This window comes from Lampris incognitus, chromosome 6 (assembly GCF_029633865.1).
Source record: "Lampris incognitus isolate fLamInc1 chromosome 6, fLamInc1.hap2, whole genome shotgun sequence".
Taxonomy (NCBI): domain Eukaryota; kingdom Metazoa; phylum Chordata; class Actinopteri; order Lampriformes; family Lampridae; genus Lampris; species Lampris incognitus.
Window position 1 is genome coordinate 56,500,239 of NC_079216.1, and position 23,836 is coordinate 56,524,074.

General features: G+C 51.3%; 1 protein-coding gene across 1 annotated transcript in view; it reads left to right on the plus strand.

Moving 5' to 3' along the window:
- The first annotated feature begins 19,055 nt into the window (after positions 1 to 19,055).
- The window catches only part of hydin (HYDIN axonemal central pair apparatus protein), a 126,489-nt gene continuing 121,708 nt past the window's right edge, over positions 19,056 to 23,836 (plus strand). Inside the window, exons 1-3 of the mRNA XM_056282451.1 lie at positions 19,056 to 19,094; positions 23,291 to 23,455; positions 23,663 to 23,815. Coding sequence (XP_056138426.1) covers positions 19,056 to 19,094; positions 23,291 to 23,455; positions 23,663 to 23,815 — 357 coding nt within the window. The remainder of the gene's footprint in view (positions 19,095 to 23,290; positions 23,456 to 23,662; positions 23,816 to 23,836) is intronic.

Sequence of the window (23,836 nt, forward strand, 5' to 3'; positions counted from 1 at the left end):
TGGGAATAAAACACCTTACATCCGAGCAGATATTTTTTGTATATGCATATTCAGTTAATGTGTCATTGAGCTTGACCTTTTAACCCTCATCCATCATTTTAGCTGCAGTTTAAATTTAATATGGATTTACCATTGTTGGAACAAAATCACATTTTATTAAAAAGTTAAATCTGTGATACACAACGTCATGGTCCACATTCTTTTGCAGACTGTGTGCTGCATTGCTGTACAGTATATTGGATTGCAAGCCATGTGGTTACTACTGCAAGTTGCGGTGATTAGTTCAAATGCGGTGTATATTGTATGTCACAGACAGGGTCTGCAAAAACGCAGTAATTTCTATTGGCGTGTGGTGACCCACATCTATATAACTAGACACATTCACCTAAGAGGACAGTGTACCTTTAAGGGAAGAGGTGAGGGGTCAGATAATGCACTTCCGCTTCCGGTACACAGTTCAGTGTCGTTGTCGAACGTATGACATGCAAAGTTGGAGCTAGTAAACTACCTCGACTACGTCTACTCTCACGTCTCCTGTCTCGTTGTTTTCTAACTCCACATTGGTGACCCCGACGTGATCGAACTACTAATACGAGTATGTCTGACAACGACGACGCCGGTGCTAACAACATGGCTATTGCTAACGCTAGCATTTACACCGCTACTGTGAAGCTACCCGACTTTTGGCAGCATAATCCACGGCCGTGGTTTCAACATGTGGAAGCCCAGTTCCAGCTGAGAGGGATAACGCAGGATGCAACGCAGTACTTCCACGTAGTGGCGGCGTTAGACGCATCGACAACGGCGCGAGCAATGACACTGTTGGAAGCTCCGCCAGCTGCTGGCAAGTACGATGCTATAAAGACATTCCTCCTGAAACTATTTGAACTGTCGGAGCTGGAGAAGGCAGACCGTTTACTGTCCCTGAATGGCCTCGGCGACGGCAAACCGTCTGAGTTAATGGAAAAAATGCTGTCTGTGCTGGGATCGGCTGATCCGGCCTTTCTTTTCACACACATTTTTCTGAGGCAGCTCCCCGCACCTGTACGCACAGCACTGGCCAGTTCTCCTCTCGCCGCCTCCAAGGACTACCGTTCTCTGGCTGCTGAAGCAGACAGGGTTTTCCTGGCCAACCGGCAACAGTTTGTGCATGCCCTGCTACCCCACCAGACCGCCCCACCACCACCTGTGTACGACTATATGGACACTGCAGCCCACCGCCAACCTGACGACGGGCTCTGTTATTACCATGCCAGGTTTGGGGCAAAAGCAAAACGGTGTCGCAAACCCTGCAGTTACAGGGTTCAGGGAAACGCCAAGGCCGGCGCTCGTTAACGGCTATGGGCGCCGGCCGTGACTGCAAGCTGTTGTTCATCAGAGACTCCTTGTCGGGCCGGCGGCTGCTGGTTGACTCTGGCGCTCAACGCAGCATACTACCAGCATAAGCTGTGGACACAATGACCGACAGTCACGGCCCCCAGATGGACGCCGCCAACGGCACGTCCATTCGGACGTACGGTATCAGACATGTGGACGTGTGTTTTGGCGGCCGACGTTTCGGCTGGGACTTTGTGATGGCTGCTGTATCCACCCCGCTCCTAGGTGCGGATTTCCTCTGTGCTTTTAACCTGCTGGTGGATGTTAAAAACTGTCGCGTGATTGATGCCGTCTCTTTTGCGTCATACCCCTGCACGCTTGGGGGCGCTGGAGCGCCGTGCCTCGCTAACACACTCTCCACCGGGGATCCATACCAACGCCTGCTCACAAATTTCCCCGAGCTCACCACACCCACCTTCTCCTCGGCGGTGGCCAAGCACGGCGTGGAACATCATATCACCACAGTGGGCCCCCAGTTTACGCCCGGGCCCGACGCCTCGACTCGGCCAAGCTCGCAATAGCCAGGGAGGAGTTTTCGACTATGGAGCGCCTCGGCATTGTCCGCCGTTCTGACAGCCCGTGGGCTTCCCCTCTTCACATGGTTACTAAGGCCAACGGGGGTTGGCGCCCGTGCGGGGACTACCGTCGCCTAAACAATGCCACGACCCCCGACCGGTACCCCATACCGCACATACAAGATTTCTCTACCCACCTGGCGGGCGCTGCCATCTATTCCAAAATCGACTTAGTGCGGGGGTATCACCAAGTGCCGGTCCACCCACTGGATGTCCCAAAAACGGCTGTCATCACACCCTTTGGGCTCTTTGAGTTTTTACGTATGCCTTTCGGCCCTAAAGGGGCGGCGCAGACGTTTCAGCGCCTTATGGATTCTGTGCTCCACGACATGCCATTTTTGTTTGTGTACTTAGACGACATCCTCGCGGCCAGCGCGTCGGCGGAGGAACACATGACGCACCTCAGACAGCTGTTTGACAGGCTCAGCGAACACGGCCTCATCATCAACCCAGCTAAGTGTCAGTTCGGGGAGTCGTCCATCACCTTCCTCGGGCACCACATCACTCCACAGGGGGCCGTTCCCCTCCCTGCCAGGGTTGAGGCTGTCACCATGTTCCCCCGCCCCCGCACTGTACAGTCGCTGCAGGAATTCCTGGGCATGGTGAACTTTTATAACCGTTTCCTGTCCCGTGCCGCCCACATCATGCGTCCCCTGTATGAGGCCCTGCGGGGTAAGAAGTCTAAGGACGAGCTGGACTGGTCTTCGGGGATGGACGAGGCTTTTGTGGCCACCAAGACCGCGCTGGCCAACGCTGCGCTGCTAGCTCACCCGTCGCCTGCCGCCCCCATAGCCCTTACAACGGATGCCTCCGACTACGCCGTGGGGGCCGTGTGTGAGCAGTACGACGAGCAGTGGGTGGGGGGGGGCTGGCAGCCGTTGGCGTTCTTCAGTAAACAACTCCGTGAGAGCGAGCGCAAATACAGCACCTTTGATAGGGAACTACTGGGTCTCTTCCTCGCAACCAGACACTTTAGGTTCCTATTGGAGGGCCGACAGTTCACCGCTTTCGTGGACCACAAACCGCTGACGTTCTGTATGGCCAAAACCTCAGAACCGTGGTCTGGGCGTCAGCAGCGCCATCTCGCGGCGGTTTCCGAGTTTACCACGGACATACAACACGTGTCGGGCAAGGATAACTTCGTCGCAGACTGCCTTTCACGGGCGGTTGTTAACGCCGTTCACTTGGGACTCGACTACGCCGCTATGGCAGCGGACCAAGCCAAGGACGCGACTGTTCAAGACTACCGGTCGACCCCTACGGCGCTACGGCTGGAGGATGTGACGTTCGACGCGGCCAACACCACCCTCCTCTGTGACATCTCCACCGGTCAACCGCGCCCCCTGGTGCCTACTTCCTGGCGGCGCCGAGTTTTCGACACCGTCCACGGCCTTTCCCACCCGGGAGTGAAGGCCTCGACCAAGCTGGTGAGCGTCAAGTTTGTTTGGCCTGGGCTCCGTAAGGATGTTAGAGCCTGGGCCGGCTCGTGTGTGGCGTGCCAACGCGCCAAGGTGCACCGCCATACCAAGGCCCCTTTGGCGCCGTTTGTGGTTCCAGAGAGGCGGTTTGACCACGTCAATGTTGACCTGGTGGGTCCCCTGCCCCCCTCCCATGGTTATACGTTCCTCCTCACTATTGTGGACAGGGCCACCAGGTGGCCAGAGGCTATTCCCTTGTCCTCCACGACGGCAGCAGAGGTAGCACGGGCGTTCATAGGCTGCTGGGTGGCCCGTTTCGGCACGCCGGGTGACATCACGAGCGACCGGGGCTCCCAGTTTACCTCGGAGCTCTGGACGGCGGTCGCTGAGCACCTGGGGATGAAGATTCACCGAACTACGGCGTACAACCCGCAGAGCAACAGACTTTGTGAGCGGTTCCATCGGGACATGAAAGCCGCTCTGCGGGCAAGCCTCACTGGCTGCGACTGGATGGACCGGCACCCATGGGTCATGCTCGGCCTGCATTCGGCCCCGAAGGAAGACCTCCAGACCTCCTCCGCTGAGCTGGTGTATGGCCAGCCCCTGCGAGTTCCGGGGGAGTTTCTTCCGGATGCTACGGCTCCCTGGTCGGCCGCCTCTCACCTCAGTGCGTCCCGGAGCGCTGCCGGTGCCTTCGCTCCCGTTCCGATGTCTCAACACTGCCTCCCCCGGTCCTACGTCCCCAAGGATCTGCCATCGGCGAGGTACATCTTCATTAGGCACGACAGCCATCGGTCCCCGCTGCAGCCCCCATACGACGGGCCCTTCCGCGTCCTGGAGGCAGGGGATAAGAACTTTTTGGTGGACATGAGGGGCAGGCCGGAGCGGGTCGCTATAGACCGTCTCAAGCCCGCTCACTTGGACATTGGGGAGCCAATGCAATTGGCCCTACCCCCGCGGCGGGGACGCCCTCCTAGGTCCGCCCCCCGACTCGTCACTTGTTTTCCCCGTGACTTTGCACTATGTCATTGACTGTTCTGTTGTAGAGTCTATTTTTATGTTCATGACTTGCGCTTTTGCTGTTTTGCATTGTTTTGTGTAGGTGAATTCTGGGGGGGCCTGTGTGGTGACCCACATCTATATAACTAGAGACATTCACCTAAGAGGACAGTGTACCTTTAAGGGAAGAGGTGAGGGGTCAGATAATGCACTTCCGCTTCCGGTACACAGTTCACTGTCGTTGTCGAACGTATGACATGCAAAGTTGGAGCTAGTAAACTACCTCGACTACGTCTACTCTCACGTCTCCTGTCTCGTTGTTTTCTAACTCCACAGGTGCTTACTTTTTCATGGTTTTCCTGCACTGAGCAACCTGGTGCTGGATCTGTGTAGGAATTATATTCCCTTCTCGAACAGCAAAGACCACAAAAACCGGATTATAAAACGAAGCTTCTTTATATGAAAATGGTTGCAGACATACATTCGACAAAGCTAATGGTAACGTTTTTCTTGCTAATCTCTGAGCGCACTGCTCTCGCACGAGTCTCGACTGTCAACCGAATCAACTTCCTGTTTCCTTGTCGCTAAGCCTGCTGGGAGTTTGAGTTTTACATTACGAAATACAGTAGGCTTTTCTAATATGAACTGTGCGATCTGAACATTCGATCTATTCTTTTTAACATCACAAATAATATTTATGTAATCATGTATCACATATAGTAATCAATCATATCTCTAATCATGTATTCAATAGAATAATCAATCAAATAAACAATACAATTCACTTGTTTTCATTAACTAATTATTGAACTACTATTCAACTCAATCATGTGACCAAATAAGTCACAACATTCTCCCCCCCGATGAACTACTAAGTTCATCTAAATCTCCAGACTATACAGTAACTGGATAGGTCTCCTCAACAAAGTCCCTGAAGTAGTGTGCACCATGCACGACCTGACCAGACCATCACGGCCTGGAAACAGTTCCTCGATTCTCCCCAGTTTCCAGGTTTGTCTGGGGGTGTTGTCTTCTCTAAAACAGCACAACGTCACCCACTGTCAGAGGGGTGGGTGGCGGTGTGTCACAGTGGTGTGCGGACTTCAGATCTAGTAGGTAGTCCCTTCGCCAGCTGTTCCAGAAGCTGGTAGTGAGTCTTTGTCGGTACTTCCATCTTCGAGTGATCTCCTCATTGAAGCTCTGTTCTTGTGTTACTTTAATCCAGTATTTTTCTGCCTCGAAGAGCTCATTAGCAGTCAGTCCTCCTTGTGTCTTTGTTCTTGTACGAGCATTGGCTATAAACCTCTTCATCCAGGCGGTCACTCTGAATACTCTTCTCAGGTTGCTGTATTTTTCCAGCTCCAGCACGGGTTCAGTGAGCGCTGTGTCGTTTGCTGTGAGTTGTACGGTGACCTGCTGACTGGACTTGAGTTCTGTGTTCACCTCTTCTGGAACCTGGCCCTCGTCAGTCTCCTGTAGCTGACCAGGTGACATCAGAAAACCAGGCCCGCTCCACCATAGCTGGCTCTGTGTCAGGTTTCGAACAGTCTGTCCGCGGGTCGGGAGGTCGGCTGGATTCATCTTCCCTGCGACGTGTGACCATGACTCTGGGTTGGTCAAGGACTGGATCTCGTTCACTCTGTTTGCGACAAACTGTTTCCACTTCTGAGCTGAGCTGCAGATCCAGTGCAGCGTTATCAGGGAATCTGTCCACATTCTGACCTGTTTCTGTTCCATGTTCAGTGTGGTCATCAGGTGGCAGGCTAGTCTCGCTCCAATCACAGCTCCCATGAGCTCCAGGCATGGCAGCGTCATCTTCTTGAGAGGGGCTACCCTGGATTTGGATGCGACCAAGCTCGAGGTAAGTTCTCCGTCTTGTGTTGTACCTTGCAGGTAGGCTACAGTGCTGTAAGCCTTTTCACTGGCATCACAGAACACATGTAGTTTCACGATGTCGCTGTTCTGCGGATGCATGTCTATGCTGTACCACCGTGGAATGGTGAGCAGATGAAGCTGAGGTAGCTCTGAACACCACTGCTGCCATTCTCGAGTCAGGTCCGGCGGTAGCTCCTCATCCCAGGAGAGTCCTCTTTCCCACATTTCTTGAAAGATGCACTTGACTCTGACTGTGAAGGGAGTCAGGAACCCTAGCGGGTCATAGATGCGAGCAGACGACTGCAGAACACTCCTCTTCGTATTCTCTTTTCGTTTCAGAATGTCCACCAGAGGCTGTGGGTCGAACGTGAAGTCATCAGTCTCTGGTCTCCATACCAAGCCCAACACCTTCAGCACGGCTGCGTGCTCCTCTGGCGCCATCGTGTGGCCAGTTTCGTTCTCCTCCCATTTCCTTTTCAGCTCAGGAGAATTGGTCATCCACTTGCAGAGTTCCATGCCTGCTGTGGACAGCATTTGCTTGGCGGTTGTTGTCACAGAGTAGGCCTCACCAACATTGTGTGAACTTGCAATAAAATCGTCTACATAAAGTGACTCACTCAATGTCTCTGCAACTTGGGGATGTTCCGTTTCCTATTGTTTCAGGTGCTTCCTGATTGTGGCGGCGAGAAAGAATGGGCTCGGGGAAGCTCCGAACACCACTCAGGTCATCCTCAGCACTCGCGGCTCCGCATCCTCTTCTCCTTTTGGTGGCCCGGTGAGCCACAGGAATCTCACAGCGTCTCTGTCCTTCTCTGCTATGGAGAGCTGTAGGAAAGCCTTCTTTATGTCAGCCATGTAGGCAATCCCATGTTGTCTGAACTTAATCAGGACGTCGAGGATGTCTAGGTTCAGATTGGGTCCGGTGAGTAGACAGTCGTTTAGAGACGGACTGCCATCTTCATGGGAGGAAGCGTCAAACACTACTCGCAGTTTCGTCGTCGCCTTGTCCTCTCGGAGTACTGCATGGTGAGGTAAGTAGTATTTCACATTGTGTGTTGTGTCGTCCTTTGGCACGTCCTCCGCCATGTCCTGTTGTAAGTAGTCCTCCACTACTTCGTTGTACCTGCTGTACAATGTCACGTCCTTCTTTAGTCTTTTCTTCAGGCCTTCAAATCTTTTCTTGGCGATTCTGTAGTTGTCCTGGAGTTCTGTGCTTTCTTGTCTCCATGGCAACTCCACCTGGTATCGCCCCCGTTTGAAGGTTGTTGTTCTCTCGAACATCTGTAGAGTCTCTTCTTCTTCTGGGTTCTGTTGTTTCTCGCTTGTGATACCCAGAGACTCCATTTCCCAGAATGCCTTCAGCTGCGTGGAGACAAGTGTGTCTTCATCTGTGTGGATGAACATGGATGTTGCCTCGGAGATGCTCGACATCGACACTGATCCCTGGACAGACCATCCAAAGGTGCTCTCCAGAGCAACCAAAGTCTCCGTCAGTCTCTCCACTCGTCCCGATACTATTTGCCAGTAGTAATATGCTCCTATGAGGATGGAGAGCTCAGGACCATCTTCATTTTCTGGGAAGTCTGCTAGTTTCAGTCCCTTTCTCTCCAGTTCCTGTTGGATATTATCTGTCGGAACCTTCATCACTGCTGAGCACACCTGGGGTGTTTCGATGGCCTCAATTTCAATTTTCTGCTGGCTGTCCCAGACATTCCTCAAGATGACTTTCACTGTGTTGCGTTGTGACACGGTTGGGGCAGAGGAGCCAAATGTGTGAAGGGTTAGTGTCTCTTGTCTGATTACTGGTAACTTCAGGCTCTTCACCAGTGTCTCATGTATGAAGCTTCTCTGACTGCCCCCGTCTAGTAAGCAACAAGCTATCTTCTTGCCCTCTGGGCCTTCCACCCATGCTTTAGCTGTTTGCAGAAGCACAGTGTTCTGTCCATCTGGTTTCATCTTCACTGACTGAGGAATGACTGAGCAGGCAGAGGCTAGAGTGCCTCCAGAGGTAGCGGTGGGCTGCACCACTGCCCCCACATCTTCTTTCTTGCCCAGGCATACAGCAATGTGATGTCTTCTCCCACACGTTGCACATGACACATCCTTCTCCTTACAGTTCTCAGCGATGTGTTTCTGTCCCAAGCATACAAAGCATCTTCCCATTTTCTTGATCTTTTCTTTTCTTTCCGCAACGTTGTGGTCTGGGCACTGTTCTGATCTATGTTCTGCACTGTCACAGAATATACAGTTGTGTGTCTTCTGACTGGCTGTGTGCAGAGCAGCGGCGGACTGCATGCTGGGTCTCTTCACTTTGGCCTCGCTGGATGAGCATGCTTGCTTCCATGGCTTGCTCTCTGATTTCTGTGGGCTGGGCGTCGTTGACTTTGTCATCTGTAGTGCTCGTTCTCTGCTCTAAACCTCCTTCTGTAGGAATGTCACTATTTCAGAGACCTTCCAATCATCATCCACTCCCCTCTGACGACTATATTCAAGAGCTACGTCATCTGGAATCATCTGTAGCAGGATTGGGCATAGCAGGCTTCCGTAGGTTTCTGACACTACACCCAGTGACTCCAAGCTCCTTATTTGAATGTTACATTCATAATATAGCTGCCTCAGTGCATTCACGTCGGAGGATTTCTTCACAGGAGTTAGATTCTGGAGCTTTGACATGTGAGCGCTGATCACTAGATCTCTTCTTCCAAATCTGCTTTGTAGCAAGGTGACTGCAGCATCATAATTGTCATTTGTTAAAGTCAGTCCTGCTATTGCCTTTGCAGCCGGTCCTGTGAGGTAAGTTTTCAGGTAGGTAAACTTCTCTTGTTTGCAAAGTGCATCATTGTTGTGAATAGCAGTCTCATACTGGCTCCAGAACTCTTGCCACATGCTAACATCTCCATTGTATCTTTCAATGACCAGCCTCGGTAGTTTTACTGATTGTCTCTGTGAGGATCTGGCTGAGTCATTTGAGTTAGCATCACTCACCCGCTGTGGTCTTGCTGCTTGGTTCTGTTCTTCATTTTTTCTTATCATCCGTTGCGCGCGGCTTCTTGTCATGACCACGCGCTCCCTGTACTGCTCCGCAGTTTCAATCTCAGCCTCCAAGTCGTCCATCTCTTGTTAGCTGTTCTATTCCTCTGTCCAGTTTGAACACTGTCTTCTTTAACGCCCATAGCATCCAATAAAGTTGCCAAGTGATCAATGTCTGGGTCTTCTTTTACCATTTCCATGTCAATCTGGTTCAGAATTCTTGTAGCACCACCTCGTATGTTACCGCGCTTTCGTGTCATTCTTTCCATATCGCTCCGGAGTTCTTGGTCCGCCATTTCAGCAGCCTGAGCTGCGTTCTCGTCGGGGTTCTCAATGTCCATATCTCCCGGGTTTCGGCACCAAAAAATGTAGGAATTATATTCCCTTCTCGAACAGCAAAGACCACAAAAACCGGATTATAAAACGAAGCTTCTTTATATGAAAATGGTTGCAGACATACATTCGACAAAGCTAATGGTAACGTTTTTCTTGCTAATCTCTGAGCGCACTGCTCTCGCACGAGTCTCGACTGTCAACCGAATCAACTTCCTGTTTCCTTGTCGCTAAGCCTGCTGGGAGTTTGAGTTTTACATTACGAAATACAGTAGGCTTTTCTAATATGAACTGTGCGATCTGAACATTCGATCTATTCTTTTTAACATCACAAATAATATTTATGTAATCATGTATCACATATAGTAATCAATCATATCTCTAATCATGTATTCAATAGAATAATCAATCAAATAAACAATACAATTCACTTGTTTTCATTAACTAATTATTGAACTACTATTCAACTCAATCATGTGACCAAATAAGTCACAACAATCTGAATCAGAGGATCTCTCTGGATGATCCACTTGATGATCAGTTCCAGTCTTCCAGTGATAACGTCTCCTGGTTCTGTTCCTCAAGGATCGTCGCTGCATAGTCCTAGTTTATAAAGAAATCAGCAGATCGGCAAATTATGCAAAACAATTCTTTCTGAACTTATTGTAATTGAACATATACATAAGTGGGGAGAGAAGTGGAGCAAATATTTATAAATGTGCTACTTTTTGATGTGCTACAAATGAATTAAATGCATTCCTTTTTACAACATAGGATGTACTCATTGCAGATGAGACAGGTTTGATAGACATTATTCACACCAAAAATAAAGGAAGTGATTAATTCTAGTTATTGAATTTTATGTGGAGAAAGACAGATAAACAACATATGCGGTCATATGGCTGCAATACTGAGAATATAAAAACTTGCTTTCTGATGGCTGGGTTATACTCAGAGCATCTGCATTGGCACATTGATCAAAACATGGGGGAAAATCTTTCAACAGTTAATTTGTTCTCACAGGGTTCCATTCAAACAGTTGACTGTAGTTCGTTTATGGTAACTCAGATGATTTAAATGCTAAAAGGTCATGGAAAAATGCTAATCAATAAACTAGGACACTCAGAAGCAACTAAAAGGCAGCTAAATCAGGGAAACAATCCTAACTGTAAAGAATGTCCACACTTACTCAAATAATGCACCTGAGGGTTAAACATAAGGAACCGCAACTCAGCAGGCCACAGCTCACCCAAAGAAGAGACTGAAGCAGACACTACAGCTGTGTTCCAAACCGTCCAATATCACGGATATAGTAGTGCACTACTATATGACATACACTATGTAGGGAATAGTGAATGAGTGAATGATTTCAAACACAGCTATTATCGGGCCTTTCAATCAGTCCAAGTGTGGCTGCTGATTAGGTCAGGTGTGCCTTATTGATAGCAGGCTTGGTCCCATCCACCCAGGTCTGAGCAGGAGGGATGATTTTCTACAAAGAGTTTTTGGGCCGGGCCCACAAAAAATAGATTGCACATGAACTGTGCAGTATTTACACTCACAATCTGCCCTGCTTAATGTCATATTGTCCACACCATTCCAAAAGAGTTTGCATAATAATATGCTGGTGCAAACACGATCTCGTTAGTCTGCTGCTATGACGTCTGTGCTGTTTAAAAACACACACACTCATACAGCTGATTTGATCATCTATTGATTTAGCTTTTTCACTCAGTAAAACACTTAGGCTAAATGAGACTTTCTCCTTGTACACACATTCAACACTTTATAATTTCAGCTTCTACACATTTTCTTGCCAAAAGGGAGAGCAATAGCTGCCCTGTTATTTTGTGAATTGGCTCTTTGTGTTTATTTCATGGCCTACTTATGTGTTAAGCCTATGACATACCTGTAAGTATAAATATGTGAACTATAGTGTCAATTTTCATAATCTCTGCATATCCTACATTAACGGGGGGGATGCTACCAACAGTGTTGATTCTGCTCATGGATAGCAGTAAGCTAGGCTATAGGCTACTGACAGTTGTTCTATGCAGCCATCAAGGCAACACTAGATTGATTCAGTGATACAATAACACACCTACACATAAACAGAGACGACATAAACCATAGAGTACAAGTTTCACGTTACAAGCGAACATTTGTCATCTGTTCTGTTTAGTTATGTGTCCCCTGATTTCAACGACAATGTTTTGATAACACAAATGTGACAGAAGATAAATTACCTTCTTCATTGGCCCCTTGTCCGTTTGCTCGAAGTCCGATGACGTGTCAGAAAGAATCAGTGGGACGTCTTTAGCCTGGGAGCTCGTGTAGACACGCAGCATTCGTAGTTTACTCTGCTCGTGCAGCTCGCTCACCGTGACGTCACGGGATACTGTGTTCTGCCTAAAATCACCAATATCTCACTGGAAGTCTTCCACCGATCCTTTGGATGAATGTCCATTTGGAAAAATGCTCGGGGTGCAAGTCGGTCCCCATATCTTATGATAGACCGTCCTAATTCCTCATCGGTCATAACGTTTATGACACTGATGTCGATCTGTAAGAAGCAGGGAAAATGTCAAGACATGTTTTTAAAAAAGGAAATTAAAAATCCCAGGCACAGAAACTAGCCAAACTAGACTAGGATTAAAACACTAAACGTTAGCCCATCTACAAAGCATGCAATGAGGTAACGGCGGCACCATTTAGCCTACCTTATCATCTTTTAGTTGGTTGATGACGCTATCAGCTATATTTCGGGTTTTCAGAAAAGACATAAATCCACTTGTGCTGCCATTCTTTCAGCTGAGCCAAGGCTAAGTGGTAATGCGCCAAAGGAAGTACTATCTCGTGCTCACCAGTTACTATCTCGTGCGCACGAGATAGTTAACAAACAAAAAAATTCGCCCATGTCCCCTTAGGGGATCCGTAGTTTTGACTAGAAATAAGACAAATATTCTTGGTGAGATTTTGAGTTTTTGCGGTGTGTTTGCACATACCTTTTTGAATCGCTACCCATGGCTGTTTTTACTGGCGCCTCATATGGGCAACATATTTCCGGTGACTGTTATAAGAATATATTTCAATAAAATTGAATTTTTCATTCATATTGTTGTGGTTACACCGCCCCGAGCTGCCTCCCCGGCACGTTCAAGCCACTCCCCCAGCTCGGACGTGCCGGAAACATCCGAGCGCTCGGCTCGCGCTCTGAGACGAGCGCTGCACTGCACCAGGTGTTTGCCATCATCCATCAGGCACACCTGTGGCAATCAGGCAGCCTTCTACAAGAAGTCTCCCAGAACGTCTCTCAGTGCTTCGACGTACTGAACCCTGCGGTAAAGTTCTGACAAGCCCTCCAGCGTTCCTTGCATTCTGTTTATTCCCCAGTGTCTTATCTTCGTGTCTCTGTTTCCTCCCAAGACTCTCCCTCCGCGATTTCCACGGCTCCCCGCGTCTCCCTCGTCCCCAGCGACCTTCACGTTTCTCCCCGGACCTCTCCTGCGATCTCCCCCCTTGTCCCTCTATCTGGACCCCTCCTTTCGGACTCGACTTCCCGGATCTCGGACCTGGACTTTCGCGGACAACCCCCCTTGGATCACGGACTGGACTTTCTCGCCAGGTGCACGCACATTTTTTCAACACCTCCTGGTCATTTACATACCGCACCACACATTGGCTAAAAACACTCACACATAGTTATACACGCAAACCACGGGACACCACACAGTTTACTCACACATCCCACTAACAGAACGCTTTTTTCACCATACATTTCCCTCCCACAATAAAACCTCCCTTTGCAGCTTTGGAAGTTATCTCGTGTCTGTCTGTCTTGGGTTTCGCCACACGGGTCAGGTTCTGGTGCGCGAGCATAACAGAACGTCGAAGCCATTATGGACCCAGGCAAACCCAAGGAGCGGACGGTCCCTGTGACGCCCCAGAGCTCCGTCCCCCTAGAGGCAGTAGTAAGGAGTCACAGTTGCCAACTTGCCTCTCTCTGCTCAGAGCTTACTTCTGCCTTCACCCGTGTCACCGGAGAGATCAGCGATCTTCAGTCCGGCTCCCAGGCCGCGACGAGCACGTTAGATGCCCTCACCGCGCAGATCGCTGCACTCTCCACAGCGGTCTCCAGGATGAGCGACCACCCTGCCCTGGCCTCGGTCTCTGCCCCCAGCTCGGCCTCCGGTTTCCCCGTTCCTGGTCCCGACGTTCCCCCTCCGAGTCAACCCCCACTGGACCCCCGGTGCGAGCCTAACCTCCCCTGCCCCAAGGCCTTCGGTGGGGAGTTCGAGCTCTGCAGGGGTTTCCTTGGTCAGTGTGAGCTCCTGTTCAAACGCCAGCTAGGTATAGGACAGGAGAGACCCTTGTCATGTCCCTCCTCACCGGCAAAGCCCTCAGCTGGGCCATAGCGGCGGTAGGCCATACCGAGCAGCTCGCCTCGGACTATGGTGCCTTCCGCCGCGAGTTCAATCTGGTGTTCGACCACCCAGCTGGCGGGCAGGACGCTGCCGGCCGCCTCCATTCCATCCAACAGGGAGCCAGGTCGGTGGCAGAGTATTCCCTGGAGGTAAGGATACTCGCGGCAGACAGTGGGTGGGATGACTCTGCGCTCAAGAGCGCGTACAGGAGGGGGCTGAGCGAGCCCATCAAAGATCTTATCGTTCGGGACCGCCCTGCCTCCTTCAACGAGCTCGTCACCCTCGCCCTCCAGATGGACGAACGGCTGCGGGAGCGGCGCCAGGAACGCGCCCCGCGCGCTGGCCCCTCCCATAGACCAACCCCCGTCCGTCCTACCGGTGCCTTCCCTGGGTCAGCGTCCCGTGGGCTCACTCCACCTCGCAACCCTGGGTGGCTTCTGGATCCAGGCCGGAGGAGGAGCCCATGCAGTTGGGTCGGTCACGGCTCCCGCTGGAAGTTAGGGAGCAGAGGATGCATGGCCACCTCTGCCTCTACTGCGGGAGGTCGGGCCACTATATCAAGGCCTGCCCGACTCGCCCAAAAAGACCCGGCTCACTAGTGAGGGGTGTCCTAGTGAGTCTGACGACCCTTCCTCAGCCCCAGCCCAAGAAGGAGCACAACCACCTCTTTCCGGTCACTCTCACCTGGGGTAACCGCTCACTGTCTGTTGGTGCACTCCTGGATTCGGGGGCGGACGAGTGTTTGATGGACACCTCGCTGGCCCGGCAGGCCGGCATTCCACTCGTCCCCCTAGACACAGCCCAAGCCCTAGATGGACGTTCACTAGGTAAAATCACACACAGCACTGCTTCCCTCACCCTCACTCTTTCGGGTAATCACGTGGAAGCTATCCGTTTCTTGGTTTTGCGCGCCCCTGGTGTTAGGAAGACCGTGGTTGGAACGGCACGATCCCTACATCTCTTGGTCTACTGGGCGGATTTTGGGTTGGAGCGTTGCGTGTCATGCCAACTGCCTTCGCTCCGCCCACTCCCCGTCCAGCGGCCTCAGACCCGTGCCTCCTCCCACGGATCTCACTGGTGTTCCTTCCATTTATCACGATTTAGCCCCTGTATTTAGTAAAGAAAGTGCACTTTCCCTCCCCCCTCACCGTCCCTATGATTGTGCCATAGATCTCTTTCCCGGGGCCGCCCTTCCCACCGGTTGGTTGTATAACCTCACCGTCCCAGAGAAGGAGGCTATGCGCAATTATATCACAGAGTCCCTGGCCTCAGGAATCATAAGGCCCTCGTCTTCCCCGGTGGCGGCGGGCTTCTTTTTTGTGGCAAAGAAGGAGGGCAGCCTGAGGCCTTGCATAGATGATCGAATGTTAAATAATATCACGGTGAAAAATAAATACCCACTCCCCCTTATGAATTCCACGTTCGAGCCACTCACTCACGCCACGGTGTTCACGAAGCTGGACCTGCGCAGCGCGTACCACCTGGTGCGCATCCGGGAAGGGGATGAATGGAAGACGGCCTTTAACACTCACCTAGGGCATTTCGAGTACCTCGTTATGCCCTTCGGCCTCACCAACGCCCCGGCCGTCTTCCAGGCATTGGTCAACGACGTGCTCCGGGACATGCTGAACACGTTCGCGGTGGTGTACCTGGATGACATACTCGTGTTCTCCAGGACTGAGGAGGAACACCACCAGCATGTCCGCCTGGTCCTCCAACGGCTGCTGGAGAACAGGCTCTTCGTGAAAGCCGAGAAGTGCGTGTTCTACTCCGCCTCCGTGGAGTTCCTTGGCCACATCGTGGAGAAGGGGCTCGTCCGCACTGACCCCAGGAAGACCCGAGCGGTGGAGGAGTGGGCACGGCCCACCAACAGGACGCAACTCCAGCGCTTCCTGGGGTTTGCAAACTTCTACCGGCGCTTCATCAGGGGGTTCAGCCGTGTGGCCCCTCACTGCACTCACCTCCAACCTCCGCCCCTTCTCCTGGACCTTGGAGGCGGAAGCCGCCTTCTCGGCCCTGAAGAGGCTGTTCACAACGGCTCCGGTGCTCGCCCACCCGGACCCGTGCAGACAGTTCATCGTGGAGGTGGACGCATCGGACACGGGCATCGGAGCCGTCCTCTCCCAGCGGTCGGAGGAGGACCAGAAGATCCACCCGTGCGCCTTCTTCTCCCGGCGTTTCAGTCCTGCGGAGAAGAATTATGACATCGGCAACAGGGAGTTGCTGGCCGTCCACGCCGCCCTAGAGGAGTGGAGGCACTGGCTGGAGGGAGCAGGGCAGCCGTTCATCGTATGGTCCGATCACAAAAACCTGACCTACGTACGGACGGCTAAGAGGCTCAACCCCAGGCAAGCGCGCTGGGCTCTCTTCTTCAGCCGGTTCGACCTCACCTACCGCCCGGGCACCAAGAACGTCAGGGCAGACGCCCTCTCCCGTCTGTTTCCCGAGGGGTCCCCTGACGCCCCAGACACCATCCTTCCCCCGGCCCGGGTGGTGGGCGCCGTCACCTGGGCCATCGAATCAGTGGTGAGAAGGGCCCAGCGCGCCCATCCCGACCCAGGCAATGGACCCCGGAACCGGCTATTTGTGCCTCCCTCTGTCCGGCCCCAGGTGCTGGAGTGGGGCCACTCCAGCCATCTTGCCTGCCACCCCGGTGTCTACCGAACGGCGGCCTTCATCCGCAGGGGTTTCTGGTGGCCCACCATGGAGGCAGACACCAGAGAGTTCGTGGCAGCCTGCACCACCTGCGCCCGCAGCAAGGCTCTCCATCGCCCTCCAGCAGGTCTCCTGCGCCCCCTTCCTGTCCCCGGCCGACCTTGGTCCCACATTGCCTTGGACTTTGTAACTGGCCTCCCCGTGTCCCAAGGCAATGACACCATCCTGACCATTGTCGACCGGTTTTCCAAGGCCGTCCATTTTGTTGCCCTCACCAAACTCCCCTCTGCAGCCGAGACGGCGGACCTTCTCGTCTCCCACGTCGTCCGACCTCATGGAATTCCCCTGGACATTGTCTCTGACCGTGGTCCCCAGTTCACTTCGAAGGTATGGCAGGCCTTCTGTAAGGGGATTGGGGCCACGGTCAGCCTCTCCTCCGGGTATCACCCCCAGACCAATGGGCAGGCAGAGCGGGCCAATCAAGCCCTGGAGGCGGCTTTGCGTTGCGTTACCACCAGCAACCCCGCCTCCTGGAGCAAGTACCTGCCCTGGGTGGAGTACTCGCTCAACTCCATGGAGAGTTCGGCTACCGGTTTGTCCCCCTTCGAGTGTTCCCTGGGCTATCAACCCCCTCTGTTCCCCCATCAGGAGTTGGAGGTAGCGGTCCCGTCCACGAGGGCCCATCTCCGCCGATGCCGGCGCGTTTGGAAGACCGCCCGGGCCGCTATGTTGCAAGCTACAGAGCGGGCCCGGCGCAGCGCCAACCGGCGGAGAGTGCCGGCCTCAGCTTATCGACCTGGCCAGAGGGTATGGCTCCTGGCCCGGGACCTGCCCCTCCCTACCCTCAACCGGAAGCTGGCTCCCCGCTACGTCGGTCCCTACACCATCGACCGCATCGTCAACCCTTCGGCGGTGCGTCTCCATCTCCCTACCTCACTCAAGATCCATCCCGTCTTCCATGTCTCGCGCCTCAAACCGGTAGCCACCAGCCCCCTGTCTCCCCCTGTCCAAGCTCCTCCACCCCCCAGGGTCCTCGACGGTGGTGACATGGTCTGGGATGTCGACAAGCTGCTCGCCGTACGCCGCCGGGGACGTGGGTACCAATACCTGGTGGACTGGGTTGGCTATGGACCCGAGGACCGCAGCTGGGTTCCCCGGTCCTACCTGGCCGACCCCGCACTCGTGGAGGAGTTCTATCGGGCCAACGCCATCGGACGGTCGCCCGGTGTCTCCCGTAGGAGGGGGGGTCCTGTTGTGGTTACACCGCCCCGAGCTGCCTCCCCGGCACGTTCAAGCCACTCCCCCAGCTCGGACGTGCCGGAAACATCCGAGCGCTCGCGCTCTGAGACGAGCACTGCACCAGGTGTTTGCCATCATCCATCAGGCACACCTGTGGCAATCAGGCAGCCTTCTACAAGAAGTCTCCCAGAACGTCTCTCAGTGCTTCGACGTACTGAACCCTGCGGTAAAGTTCTGACAAGCCCTCCAGCGTTCCTTGCATTCTGTTTATTCCCCAGTGTCTTATCTTCGTGTCTCTGTTTCCTCCCAAGACTCTCCCTCCGCGATTTCCACGGCTCCCTCGTCCCCAGCGACCTTCACGTTTCTCCCCGGACCTCTCCTGCGATCTCCCCCCTTGTCCCTCTATCTGGACCCCTCCTTTCGGACTCGACTTCCCGGATCTCGGACCTGGACTTTCTCGGACAACCCCCCTTGGATCACGGACTGGACTTTCTCGCCAGGTGCACGCACATTTTTTCAACACCTCCTGGTCATTTACATACCGCACCACACATTGGCTAAAAACACTCACACATAGTTATACACGCAAACCACGGGACACCACACATAGTTTACTCACACATCCCACTAACGGAACGCCTTTTTTCACCATACATTTCCCTCCCACAATAAAACCTCCCTTTGCAGCTTTGGAAGTTATCTCGTGTCTGTCTGTCTTGGGTTTCGCCACACGGGTCAGGTTCTGGTGCGCGAGCATAACACATATTCTGCTGTGTTGTTTTTCTTTGTTGTGATTGACTTCATTTGTTTCCTATTCATGACTGATGTAAAGGCAAAGTAAAACATCTATGACAACAAATTTAGCTGTCTTAATTCCAGGAAAAATTACTGAGAAGAGTGAATACTGTCATTCCACATAGTAAGCAGCTACAGCAGTTAGGCTTCAACTTTTAATTTTAGTTAAAAATCTAGCTTCTGTGGAGTTCCTGGAAAACGTAACAATGTAACTGAGAATGTTTGGTGAATAAACCCGTCAATACAGCCATGATACAGACACCAAATGGTTTGAGTTTGTCATAAGCGTCCAAGTGCCAAATATAATTAGGCCCTTTTGCAAAATAACTTCGGCGATGGAGCCGTCTCCTTCTTCCGAGTTCAACGCTGCGTGGGTCTAGTGCTTGTAGAATTAACCGCATGTCTTCTTTCTTAACGTGTAATCCATTCTCCTTGTATTTTGTGTACATCCACCTATATCCATGGAGTTGGCCGGATGTTTGTAATTGTTCTTGGATGAAATCAATTACCCGATTCAAACCGGTGTATCCCTCCCGCCGAAACAGGTTACAAGACTTCAAAATCCGTTTTAAATGTCTCAGAGACACTATAACGGTGACGTCTTGCAAGTACAGCAGCAATGTCCTTATAATGAAGTCACCGGTTGAAATATAGCCGAACTAACTCCTCTACTGTCATTTTCGTACAGAAACACGAACCGAAATCTGAATGGTCCTGCCAGATATGTGATGCGCCACAGGAAGTACTATCTCGTGCGCACGAGATAAGTATCTCGTGCGCACGAGTTAGTATCTCGTGCGTGCGAACTAGTTAGTATCTCGTGAGCACGAGATAGTTAACAAAAAAAAATCGCCCATGTCCCCTTAGGGGCTCCGTAAATATGATATAAACAAAAATATACACTGCTCAAAAAAATAAAGGGAACACCTAAAAACACAATATAGACCTCGATGAATGAAATATTTCAGCTGAAAATCTTTATTTATTAGACAGAGGAATGTGTTTACAGCAAAATAACCTAAGAATGATCAATGGAAATCAAAATCATTAGCCCATTAAGGTCTGGATTCATAATCATACTCAAAATCAAAGTGGAAAATGAGAACATAGGCTGATTCAACTTCTGTGGAAATTCTTCAAGACGTTCAAAATGAGGCTCAGTAGTGTGTGTGGCCTCCACGTGCCTGTATGCACTCCCTACAACGTCTGGGCATGCTCCTGATGAGACGACGGATGGTCTCCTGAGGGATCTCCTCCCAGACCTGGATCAGGGCATCGGTCAACTCCTGGACAGTCTGTGGTGTGACATCGCGTTGGCGGATGGTACGAGACATGATGTCCCAGAGGTGCTCGATTGGATTCAGGTCTGGGGAACGTGCAGGCCAGTCCATAGCATCAATGCCCTCGACATACAGGAACTGCTGACACACTCGGGCCACATGAGGACGAGCATTGTCATGCATGAGCAGGAACCCAGGGCCCACTGCACCAGCATATGGTCAGACAATGGGTCTGAGGATCTCATCCCGGTACCTAATGGCAGTCATGGTACCTCTGGCTAGCACGTAGAGGTCTGTGCGGCCCTCCAAGGATATGCCTCCCCAGACCATCACTGACCCACCGCCAAACCGGTCATGCTGGAGGATGTTGCAGGCAGCAGAACGTTCTCCACAGCATCTCCAGACTCTCTCACGTCTGTCACATGTGTTCAGTGTGAACCTGCTCTCATCTGTGAAGAGCACAGGGCGCCAATGGCGAATCTGCCAACCAAGATGTTCTCTGGCAAAGGTCAATCGGGCTGCACGGTGTTGGGCTGTGAGCACAGGCCCCAATTGTGGACGTCGGGCCCTCATACCATCCTCATGCATTCTGTTTCTCACTGTTTGAGCAGAAACCTGCACATTAGTGGCCTGTTGAAGGTCGTTTTGTAGGGCTCCGGCAGTGCTCCTCCTGTTCCTCCTTGCACAAAGGACCAGATAGCGGTCCTGCTGGGGGGTTGTTGTCCTCCTGCGGCCCCCTCCACGTCTCCTGGTGTACTGGCCTGTCTCCTGGTACCTCCTCCATGCTCTGGACACTGTGCAAAGCTTCTTGCCACAGCACGCATTGATGTGCCATCCTGGATGAGCTGCACTACCTGAGCAACTTCTGTAGGTTGCAGATACCGCCTCATGCCACCTCTAGTGGTGAGGGCACTAGCAAAATGAAAAACTAACCAAAGATCGGCCAGAAAAGATGAGGACAGGCAAATGGTCTGTGGCCACCACCTGCAAATCCATTCCTTTTATAGGGGTTGTCTTGCAAATTGTCTAATTTCCACCTGGTGGAAATTAGACAATTTACCAACAGGTGAAATTGATTCACAAATCAGTGTTGCTTCCTAACTGGACAGGTTGATATCTCAAAAGTGTGATTGACTTGGAGCTACATTGCATTGCTTATGTGTTCCCTTTATTTTTTTGAGCAGTGTAAATAAAATGTATCTATGCATCCATTATCTTAACCACTTATCCTGCTCTCAGGGTCGCGGGGACGCTGGAGCCTATTCCAGCAGTCATTGGGCGGCAGGCGGGGAGACACCCTGGACAGGCCAACACACACACACACACACACACACACACACACACACACACACACACACACACACACACACACACACACATTCATACCTAGGGACAATTTTTTAGTACGGCTGATTCACCTGACCTACATGTCTTTGGACTGTGGGAAGAAACTGGAGCCACTGGAGGAAACCCACACAGACACGGGGAGAACATGCAAACTCCACACAGATATATATTTATATATATATATTTATTTATTTAAATATAAACAAAATATGACCACTGATTGGTCAGAGAGAAAATGAACAGCTGTTTATAACCAGGAAATGCCAAAGCAAGTCTTATGAAACTTGTATTATAGTTGATAATTTGTCTGCGTAAAAAACTATTTGTTCTCAGCGAATCACTTAGTAACACTAATATTGTTCATGGGAAGCACACATTTAGAGTTGGTCTTGTTGATTGTTTTGAAAATAAAACACTCGTGTGGGGCGCTGGTAGACAAGGGAGGAAAAACTAGTCAACACGCCCACAAATGACCAGCGGGGCTTCGCCGTAAGGGGGGTACTATCTGCAGTGGAAAACGAAATCCCAAAAAGTAAATCGAGTAGAGTCGAATAGAGTAGAGTCGAGTTGAGCCAGTACCATGCAGTGGAAAAAGGGCATAAGAGTGATAATTGGTCATTTATAGTCAGCTGTAACACCCCTGTCTGTGATGTCTTTGGTTGGCAACTGTGATGAGGGGACATCTTGTCTCATGTGTAGTGAAGCACTGACAAAAAAATCATAGTAAATGAATGATAGTAGTGTTTGTCTCTCTTTCCTTGTTCACATGCAGCACTACAGAATGCAGCTAACTTTTCTGAAAATTATGCTAAACATGAAAAATGCAATATATAGTGTTAATGTTTCAAGAATTTATTTAAAGGTATCAGACAGTGGCAGAGTATCATCACCTTCTTATATATCAAGCTCGACAGAGTTGACTTTGTTATTTGCACACAGGCATGAAACCTCAGTAGAGAACTTGCTGAAAATCCATCCATCCATTATCCAAACCGCTTACCCTGCTCTGAGGGTCGCAGCAATGCTGGAGCCTATCCCAGCAGTCATTGAGCAGCAGGTGGGGAGACACCCTGGACAGGCCACCAGGCCATCACACAGGGCCAACACACACACACTCACAATCATGCCTAAGGACAATTTAGTACGGCCAATTCACCTGACCTACATGTCTTTGGACTGTGGGAGGAAACCGGAGCACCGGGTGGAAACCCACACAGACACGGGGAGAACATGCAAACTCCACACAGAGGACGACCCGGGGCGACCCCCCAAGGTTGGACTACCCCGGGGCTCGAACCCAGGACCTTCTTGCTGTGAGGTGGCCACGCTAACCACTGCGCCACCATGCCGCCAACTTGCTGGAAATGTGGCACCTAATTGATATTGCGTTTTGGCTGTCACCTGCATCACAACTTAGAACAGAGCAACCATGATCTAACTCAGTCACAGGGGTCACTCCCGTTTATATATCAGCTCTAATTGATTAAGAAGATCTGCCTTTCAGTCAATCTCATTATTTTGTTTTCATACCGCTCCCTCCCTCTCTCTCTCTCTCTCTCTCTCTCTCTCTCTCTCTCTCTCTCTCTCTCTCTCTCTCTCTCTCTCTTTATTCCGGCATTAGGTGTGTGGTACCCGAGGTTGTGGTGGAGACGCCAGTGTTGGAGTTTCACCGCTGTTTCCTCGGTCATCCATACACGCGGCAAGTGAGGCTTGCCAACACCGGCTGTTTGCCTGCCTGCTACGGTGTTCTTGACCAGGTTAACTCCCACATTATTTCCACCCACTGTGCCAGCTGGATTTGTGCGTATGTGTTTGTGTGCATTTATTGATGTGAAAGAGGAAACTGCAAGAATGACAAATACCCAAATAATAACAGTTATGGGTTTACACTTGAAGTTGCGGAACGTCTAGACAGTATCCTAACTGTGTGTCTCTCCGTTCAGGAATTTGAGGAGAGTCCGTTGCTTCTTTTTGGCAGTTCCCTGCCCAGAGGAGTCATCCCTCCCTACAGTTCAGTGGAGGCTCCCATATTGCTGCTGGCCAAGGCTGTCGGCAGACAGCAGCACACTGCACGCATCGCTGTGTTTGGTAGAACACAGCCACCCCTGGTCAGTGGCCCTTTTTTGATTTCTTCTAAGCCAGTACTTCTGTGTGTGTGGTTGCACAAGAATGTCAGTGTGTTGTTTGAATGCATGTTGGCATTTTGGGTTACCACATTATTTCTTTTGCATGTGTACATCATGTTTATTTTATTTTAGAATGAGTCGATGAATTAATTCTCTTTTCGCTCTCCTCTTCTTGCTGTACTGTTGTAGGAGGTGGTCTTGTCTTGTTTTGGCCAGGGTCCGACGGTACATGTGCAGCCTCCAGAGCTTGCCTTTGGCAAAATCCCGGTTCTGACGGATGTTACTAGAGTTCTAAATCTGTTCAACCAATCACCCATCCCAGCGCCCTTTACTGCTCGCATGGTACATCACACACGCACATTC